Source organism: Raphanus sativus, chromosome 3 (genome assembly GCF_000801105.2).
Source record: "Raphanus sativus cultivar WK10039 chromosome 3, ASM80110v3, whole genome shotgun sequence".
Classification (NCBI taxonomy): Eukaryota; Viridiplantae; Streptophyta; class Magnoliopsida; order Brassicales; family Brassicaceae; genus Raphanus; species Raphanus sativus.
The window spans coordinates 6,860,867-6,871,360 of NC_079513.1; the positions used below are offsets into that span (position 1 = coordinate 6,860,867).

The following is a 10,494-nucleotide window of genomic DNA, read 5'->3' on the forward strand; positions in this document are numbered from 1 at the left end:
CTAGGGTTTAGGGAGCAACTCGTGCTGATAACGTGTTGTGAAAACTAGAGATTTATGAAAGGGATACTTTATTTATTAACCCAAACGGTTCTATATACACAAATACAAATAGACCGTCATAATGAATATGGAAAGGTTTGTAGTAGCCATCCAGCATCTACTCCTGCGCCTGGTCCGGTCTAACCGGATATGGATCGACCACCAAGTGGTTTATAACAGATTACAAATACTCAGGGAATTTTTTTTTTTTGATCAAAGGGAATTAAAAGCCCATTTCCCCAAGCAGTAACGCCATTTCAGTTATCATTACCTTGTCCAAAACACATACATGTACGTAAGAATAAGATGATGCTGCCTTAGAATATTAAATAAAACATCAATTCACACTTCGCTTCAGGCAATATCGATCCAGCTGAAGCCAGATTCTTTTGTCCCTAACGTCTTGGCAGCTTCTCTCACTTCACTTAACCGATCCCACATTCCCATAGTTGCATAAACGTTCGAAATACATGTATAAACCGATGGATCTTCTGAAAAGATATTGAGCAATTTCTCAGCTATTACAGTGACCAGTTCAGCATTCTTGTGAGTTCCACAAGCAGTGAGCAGAGACATCCATATAGTTTTATCCGGCTCAAAGGGCATTTCGTTTATGATCTCCTCTGCCTCTTGGAACCTCCCTGCTTGACCAAGAAGATCAACTAGGCAATAATAATGCTCTAGGCACGGTTCAAGACCATACTCAGATTTCATCGATTCGAGTATGAATCTTGCTTCTTCAAGCAGTCCAGAATGTCGACAAGCTGAGAGAACCCCGTAAAAAGTTACCTCATTTGGTCCAACTCCAGAATCAATCATCTCGCGGAAATACTGAATCGCGTCTTTAGCTCGTCCGTTTTGTCCACATCCAACAATTATCCCTGTCCAAGACACGACATCTCTTTCCATCATCCCATCAAACAACACAACACCATTGTCTATATCACCACTTTTCACATACATGTCTATCAGTCCTGTCACGGTCACAGGTTCTGATTCATAACCTTTCTTTACACACAGCCCATGAATCTGCTTGCCGCATCCAAGAGACGCTAAACTTGAACACGCTTTGAGAATACTCGAGATGATGAACTGGTCAGCATCGAGTCCCAGTTTGATTAATTCTCGAAACAGATCAAATGCTAAAGAATAGAAACCTGCTTTCACACAGCCTCTTATCAGGCCAGAGAAAGCAATCATATCTTTATTTGGAAGCCTATGAAACAGCTTATGCGCATCTTGTACACTCCCAACGTTTGCGTGTAGATCAACAAGAATGCTTCCTACTATGTAATCCAACTCCTGACCACTGATGACAACTAAACCATGTACCTGACGCCCCAGTCTCAAGCTGATTACGTTGATGCATATCTTTAACGCACCACTTAAAGTGTAGGAATCAAAACTCAACCCTGATTGATACATCCTCAAAAGCAGCACCAACGCCGCTTCGTTATCGTCGTTAATCAAAAATCCAGAGAGCATAGAGTTCCAAACAGCGACACTACGATGAAGATTTGCCTGACGAAATAGAGCTGCTGCATCTCTTAGAGAGCAACAGTTGGAGTACATATCGATAAGAGCAGAGAGCGCGAAGGAGCTTGACTCCAAACCCGACTTTAAGACACAGCAATGCAGCTGTTTCCCCATTGTTAATAAGCCACCAAAGCTGCAAGCTTTGAGACCACACGGTAAAGCAAAACCATCTAGCTTGAGTCCTTCTCTATGCATCATAATCAGAAACTCCAATGCACGAGGACTACCTTTATCCACAAACCCGGAGATTAAACAGTTCCAAGACACAGCATTTGGCTGACGAATCCGATGGAACAAACCAACCGCTTCATCAACCAAACCTTCTTTACAGTAACCAGAAATGAGAGTGTTCCATGAAGTTAAATTAGGCTGTGAAATCTCAGAAAAGGCTTTATTAGCTTCACTAACTCTCCTGTTCTTAACATACATATCTAAAACAGCATTCATTAAAACAACATCACCTTTCATATTCTCTTTACCGATTCTTTCGTGAATCAAACGACCAAGCTGAAGATCACCCACTAACCCACAAGCTTTCAAAACCGCAGAAAACAAAAACTCGTTAGGCGCTTCTGTTTCCGAATCTAACAACATGCTTCTGTATAACTCAACAGCCTTGTTTGGTTTCCCATCGCTTGTGTACCCAGAGACCATCGTTGTCCAAGTGACGATGTTTCTCTCAGTCATTTCGTCGAACACTTTATGTGCATCAACCAACGACCTAAAGTCGAGATACATGGAGATCAGGTTGTTTGCTAGGAATACGTTATTGGAGATCCCTTGTTTAATTAGCTGAGCTTGCATTGATTCCCCACGCTTAAAAGCTTGCAACTTTCCGCAGTGGCGTAACCCTGCTGCTATAAGCTTCAAGTCCATAGCCATTTTGTTGCAAATTCCATGAGAGTATTAAACTAAGACAAAGCTTATAGGAAGTGGCCAAGTGCTAACAGCCGGTAAACAGAAGTTGCAAGACTGGGACAAAACATAGCAGCAACATCAGGCTTTAACGTAAACGGAAGGTAGTTCATTTGGGAAAACTAAAACGACATGCTTTCCACCCTGGAAGGTAGACAAATATATATGTCAGTGTAATGTTACAATTGTTATAAATTATTAGGAAACTAAATTCTAGAGAAATTTCTTTGGATAGCCATTTTAAGTTGAATTTTGTATACATAGAGATAATTTCTCACATTACAATTATATTACAAGATACATAGCACTTGAGACACATTTTTCTTTGTAAAAAAGACTCTTATAACCATAAACTAAAAAGAATTAATTGTGGTATGCTTTCTTCTCATCACAAAAATCTCTCTCTTCTTTTTTCAACTTTATTGTTTTTCTTATTCTACTAATATTTTCAATTACTTTTATTTCATATTCTAAAATATATTAAACAAAAGTAATTACCATAATAAGTTAATTATAAAATTCTCTATTTTTTAAGATCTGTTTTCATATATATATTATATATATTTCAACATATAAACAAAATTAAATGTGGACATGGATACCAAAACTTGGATAGTAAAACTACAGATTACTTGTGGATATGAACATCTTGGTTGATTTCTTTAAAAGAATTTTTTTTGGCATAATCTTTAAGAAAGAAACATCTACATAATCACATTTCCAGTGTTACGTTACCGGCACCGATGATGTCACCACTACAATTGAGTTCTGGTTCTAACTCACTAAAAATCTCATATTTCAAACTATTGTACACAAATATGCTAGAGACTTCCCTGGTGACCACATCCAATCCAACGCAACTACCTTTCAATCTCTGATGAGACAGCTTGATCAGAAGATGTCTATCTATTGGAGTTCGATCAGAGTTGTCTTATCGGAGATTGAGAACGCTAATTGTGTTGGATTGGATGTGATCATGGCGGAAGTCTCCAACATATTGGTGTACAGCGGAACTAAAAATAGCATCACAAGGAAAAAATAACTAAAAGAAGTTTTATTGAAGGGTAAATATGAATTTATTACCCTTAGATTAATTAATTTAAGACTTAGGGTTTAGAGTTAAGTGATGGAGTTTTAGGAATGTGTTCAAGTTTTAAAATAAAAAATAAATATTAAAATTTTCAAAACAAAAATGTGCTATTTTGGTCATTTTATTTTTTGAGTGTTATTTTGTGACAAAAACTTAAAAAGTGCTATTGGAGAGATTTGCCATTTCGTATATACATTCTTATGTAACTCTCTCTTATGTCTGGTATTTTATCTCGGTCCAAGGCAAAGTACCTATATGATGTTTTTTAAGTCTGCAAATTTTGGTTTGGATTTATATCATACCCAAGACCCGATCGGGTTATCAAAATAAATGAAATATTTTGTGTATATTAGATATATTTGAGTATCGGCATTAGAGATACTCTTTTAAATTTTAGGTTGGAGTTTTCAGTTATAGTTTCGAGTTTCACGAAAAAATTCAAAAATTTTGAAATATATTTCAAATATTTGAATAACATTATGAATATTTTTGGTTTATTGGGTTATATTTCGACAAAAATCTAAAGTCTTTTTGGGTATTTAAATATTTTGGATCTTTGTGTAGTTTTTTTGGGTATTTATTCGGTTTCGAATATTTCGGATTTTCTGATAGTTTGATTTTTTCGAATTCTAAATACTGAACTGATCTAGACCTGGTAGGTATCTAAAATTCACAACTATTTTACAAATATTTGAATTAAGACAACTAATACCATGGGTATCATCATTCATACTCATCGAGGTGCTTTTTTTTTTGTCGTCTTCGAGGTGCTTTTAGTTTTTAGATACTAAAGACGTAAATGATACATAAAATTAAAACTCATTACTATGCAAATTTTGTAACTTAAATATTTAAAAATGAGAAATAATTAATTCCAAGTGTAATTTTGTAATTTTCAGTTATATTATTTTCAAATATGACTCAAAATTTCAAGTCAACCCCAAAATAACCCATAATTTTTTTGAAAGTTTATTTTACCCTTTTCACCCTAGATGTTCGAGTTATTCACGAAAATGCTATTACTTTTGTTTTTTGAAAATGAGTATTTTACCATATCATCCTCATCTTCACCAAATATTTATAATATTGTCATTTCCATCAATATACCAACCACCGTGAACAACCAATTTGAAGCTTTTAATGCACCAAAGTTTCGATTTATACTCTTCATCTCATTACTTATGCACACAAGTCACATCTCTTTCATTTTCTCTTTAAATTTCATCCAAAAAAACCAAAATTTCAGATTCCACGCTTTGTAAGGTTTAGAAATACATTGAAGCTCATGATTCATGGCCATTAGCGATTTGGTAGTTTCTGTAGTGGAGTTCTGGTGCTTGGAGAAGCAAAGCAATTCATCTCACAGGTTCATTGTATGAAATCATTTTTTTTCTTCAGATCTGTCCGCAAAGACTTTCAGAAGACTTTGGGAAGATTTTCAGAAGATTTCGCTAGATGTGTTCTCCACTTCCCTAAAAGTCTTCTAACTTTCCTTTGTTAAGAAAAAACCCAAAAATATCATAGAGGATTTCTCGACAAGTCTTCTCGGATAAAAATATCAAACCTTTGGTTACGAGAGAAGATTTTTCTAGTATTACATATAAACTTCTTACGACATTGAGAAGACTTTGAAAAGATTTTCAGAAGACTTCTATAAAAAAATCAAATATCTGACAAATTTTGGTTAACTATAAAGCTAACATGTTTATCAGAGAAAACTTCTCGAAAAGTCTTGTCTGGCATTTCCACAAATTCAAAAGTAAGTCATTATTTACAAAGAAAAACTTTTCAAGATGTCTTTTATAGAGTATACTTCTTAAGAAGTCTTCCTTCATAATTTTGCAATTGCAAAAATAACCCAGATAAAAGACTTCTTAATAAGTCTTCCGCAGAAGATTTGTTTAGGAAGTCTTCTACTTCAATCTTTATTAAACTTCAATTTTTTTTCAAATTTAAAATAAAATTTTAATTTTTTTTTAATTCATGTATGTTTATCAATATTGGAGCTCATGGATGAAATTCATAACTTATTTGGTGGTAATTATGAAATTTCAAATATTCATGTTTACTATTGTTTCTAGCTAATCCAAAAAGTCTTTTATGTTAGATTTTCAAATGCAAAGTAACTTCAGTTTATGTTTTTTTAACTTTAAAATATTTTAAGTAATTTCAAGAATATTAGCCATACGCACTCAGGAGCTGTTCCACTAAGTTTGGGTTTTTCTTTTATTTATCTCGGTTTTAGTTTTTTTTTCATTATCATTTAGCTTATTTTCTAAGTTTAGTTGGTTCGATTAAAGCCTTTTGTGTGTAGACTTTGTTTATCATGAACATCTTCCTATACATTAAAAGAGATGTACATTTGCCATATGTCGCTCATACAGAGCTTCTCAGCAAAATTCTAGCGATTCTATTGGTTGATTTTTTGTAATTTTCTTTTTGATTTATTTTCTGGTCGAGTTACTAATCGGAAAGTTACATTAATTGCTAATCTCATTAATCATAACTTGCGCAACAATATTAATAAATGTCGACCATTTACATTAATGACTAATCTCATTAATCATAATTTGCGCAAGAATTTTAATAAATGTCGACCATTTACATTAATTCATAATCTCATAAATCAAAACTTGCGCAAAAATATTAGAAATTTGTATTTTTAATGATATCTAAATACTGAATTGGAAAGTTACATTAATTGCTCTCATTAATCATAACTTGCGCAAGAATTATAATAAATACATGTATTAATAAATTTTCTTTTTACAGATTCAGAAATTAAAATATTATGATATTTTAGTTTATCATGCATGCAAATCATTGATAAATAGATTTCCCAATATACTTCGTTTTAACATATTAAATATTTTTTAATATTTATTAGTATAAATAATAAAATAAAAAACCACACATCATAATCAATTTATATAACATATAAATAAAATATAAAATAATTTATTCATATATTATTAGTATAATGGTTTCATAATATAAGTCTAATTAGTTATAAATATGGTTTTGTTTATATGATACATTGTGATATAATAGACGTCAAAATCACAAAATATAATTATTCAACGTAATAAATAAAATTGTTATGAAAATGTTATATTAATAACTATGTAATACATTTTAATTTACATATATATATATATATATATATATATATATGTGTGTGTGTATATTATACCATTAGTACAAATAAAAAAATTAAAATGAAAGCAAATATTTATACCGTCACGGATCAAGCTCTAGAAATAAACAACAACAATGCTAAATTATTTTTTATTTAACAAATTTATTTTGATTGAAATTATAGTTCCAAATATATTTATATTTTAAATATTTATAAATTTATTTTATTTGGGATGCTAAAATTTTGGAATTGGAAAAAAATATGACCCACCTCTATATTATTTTAATTAAGAAATTTAAATTTTTATATCAGAATATTTTATTAAGCTTTTAATTTTATTATAACTGCAAGAATTAATTTTCAATCTTGATTTATGTGTAAATATTACAAATTCATCATTTAATATAAACAAAAAAACTAAAAACAGAAAATAAATACCCGCCTAGTGATCTCTTATGAATCTATTATAAATGTAAGTTACCTTATTTATTTGAATAATTCTTGCAAAAGTTTTATCACATTTATTGATATTTATTGAGAATCTGTTATTCTTGCACAATGGGGTATCACATTAATTCGACTTTTAAATCTTTCTAAATTTTCAAAGTCGTTTTTAATCTTGTTGCCTTATTTTAAATAAATCTAACTTGCGCAAGAAGATTAATATTTAATTCAAATCAGTTTATGATATTGTAGATTTAATAACTTTATTTATTCTTGCGCAACGTGGTATCACATTAATTGGACTTTTAAATCTTTCTAAATTTTCAAAGTCGTTTTTAATCTTGTTGCCTTCTTTTAAATAAATCTAACTTGCGCAAGAAGACTAATATTTAATTTAAATCAGCTTATGATATTGTAGATTTATTTACTTTCTTTATTCAATTTAAAATGTTTATTATGAAAAATTAATATTTTCTGCTTTGCCTCCTAAACAGGTATTACACTTTATAATTGCTTACATTTTATAGTTACAATAGCAAACTAATGAGATGAACTCTTTCTTTTGCAGGTCCTAATGTTACATTCCTCACGTGATATTTTCTCTGGTTCTGGATTTTTAAGGAACTCTTTTTGTCTTACTTCCGCATTCTTACTATGATAAAAATGGATTTGTCTTATCATATCTAGCTTGAGATTTTTTTTTATTATTGAAAACTTACTTATGTTGCAATGGTTTTTGTCACTATCCGCGTTATTCATTATTATTTATTTCAAAAAAAACACATTTAGTCTTTTCTTTTCTTGTGCTCATGACAATTTTTAAAACAATTGCATTGTAATAATGCCCATGTTTTAGTAATAATCTGTTGGAAGAGATGAAATTATTTAATTTTCGTTCTAATGAAGTGTTATTATTTAGTCAATGTATTCGTTATTGTTTTTTATGGTTATATTTTTTATTGGATTATTTTTTGTTTTCAGATCTCAATATATAATAAGGTCATTTTTATAATTATTATTATCATAATTTAACAATTATATTATTACTTGTTTATTATTTAGTTGTCACAATTTGTCTTGAATGAAAAATATGTCCATATTTATCACATTAATGATTACCAATTAATGATGATTACAACATCACGTAACATATATTCGTCATATTTAATTCACAAGATTGATTGGTAATAAGTAAAAATGATTTATGTTAACGCATTAAATTCAGAACATCTATATAGCAATAAAAATAATGTAATAAATTGTATGAATATATTATTTGATACTAATTTGTCGTGCAATCATATTTAAACACAGTAATAAATATGATACCAAGTTGCGCAAGTAATCCGCATTGAACATAAGGTAAGTTATTAATAAAAAATTAACAATTTACAAACATGGTAAATTAAATTTAAAATCATGAAGTAAATACTCTTGGGATTCAAATTACAAAAAAAATGGTTTACGATGAGGGGGAGAGAGAGAGAGATTTAGTGTTTTGGGTATACCCAATGATTTACAGTTTAGTGTTTAGGATTTACCTAAGGGTTTAGGATATATCCAAGAATTTAGGTTTAGTGTTTGGATTTTACCTAAGGGTATAAGCTTTGTCCAAGGGTTTAGGGTATAGTGTTTAGTGTTTATGATTTACTCTTTTGTGACGGTTTTAAAATTGTTAAAAAAAATCATCTTTTGGCAGCTACTAATATTTTTCATTTATTAAAAACTTAACACAAATTATTATTATTTTATTTATTATCATTAAAAAGTTGTACATTAATTGGCAAACTATGATTAGTCAGTAATTCACCCAAGAAAAATTCATGATAAAATATTAAACTAGGAAACATTCCCATATAAATCAAATTGTGATAGTTAAAAGATAATCGGTGAATTAAAAGAATGTTTACATTTTTATATTTTTCAAAAAAAAATGTTTACAATGAGAGAGAGAGAGAGAGAGAGAGAGAGAGAGAGAGAGAGAGAGAGACGAGAGAGAGAGAGAGAGAGAGAGAGAGAGAGAGAGAGATTTAGTGTTTTGGGTATACTCAAAGATTTACAGTTTAGTGTTTAGGATTTACCCAATAGTTTAGGGTATATCCAAAAATTTAGGGTTAAGTGTTTGGATTTTTACCCAAGGGTTTAAGCTTTGTCCAAGAGTTTAGGGTATAGTGTTTAGTGTTTATGATTTACTCTTGAGATTCAAATTATGTAACCAATGTAATTTATTATAAAAAATTAACTAATTGAAAATATTTGAAAAATTGACTATATGGGCTAATAATAGTGATCTTACAACATTTAGATCCCTCTATATATTAAAAGAAAATTCACTTTGCCAGATGGCATTCATACAGAGCTTCTGAGAAGAATTCTCTTAATCTTATTGGTTGATTTTTTAGAATTTTTTTTATTTTTTTAGTATAATCATCGACAACACTAAAAGGAAAGTAGTAACACTAAGTAATAATTTTATTATATATTATTTACGCAAGAATATTAATTAATACATGAATTAATAAGTTCCTTATTACAAATATGGTAAAACATTCACTCTTGCTATCATATTGATTACATTGCTTAATGCGATTTAACTATTTATATCTAACTAAGTTGTTTGTTTTTATTAAACTTACTTTAGTAATACTAATTACTTGCGCAAGTTAAAATCATATCAAATGCATATCATTTTATGACAATACAAATAGAATATCTTTCTTTAAACGATTTCGTTATGCAAATTAAATATATAGTTTTATTATTTTATTACAAATAATTAATATATAATTAAAATATAATTAAATGTAATTAAAATATTATTAAAATATAATTAAAATAATTATTTTATTAAATTTAATTTGCGGATCCCGCGGATTACCCGCAAATCTGGGCGGAGCGGATGCGGGTATTTTAATCTTTCATTGCGGATCAAGCGGCTCAAAATTATGAGTCAAAAAGCTAGGTGATCCGCGGGTTGACAGGACAGACGGGACAAGTTGACTCGCAGACTCAGCTCTATCCGCACAGGATACGGACCGGCTTACCTATAAAATCCGTTACTTCTAAAACTTTGTACTATTTAGTTCATAATTTGAATCTGTATAGTGCTCGCACAGGATGCGAAGGTCACGTGGTAGTTGTATAATAAAAATCTTATGTAGCTTTCCAAACTGAACATTCGAATTATATATATGACCAGTATTCAGTGTGATCGGTTTATAAATTTATATTTGTGTAAAAGAAGAAAATTTATATGTTCAGCTGAATGCCACGGAGTTTATTAAGTTTGTGGATGAACTCAGAACCGGAACAATATTTAAAGGAAGGCTAA

General features: G+C 30.2%; 1 protein-coding gene across 1 annotated transcript; it reads right to left on the minus strand.

Annotated features, from left to right (window-relative positions):
- Window positions 1-273: 273 nt before the first annotated feature.
- LOC108846334 (pentatricopeptide repeat-containing protein At4g08210) lies at window positions 274-2,577 on the minus strand. Its single transcript, XM_018619558.2, has one exon. The coding sequence runs from the start codon at window positions 2,455-2,457 to the stop codon at window positions 394-396; it is 2,064 nt and encodes a 687-aa protein (XP_018475060.1). The 5' UTR covers window positions 2,458-2,577; the 3' UTR covers window positions 274-393.
- Between the last annotated feature and the right edge of the window lie 7,917 nt (window positions 2,578-10,494).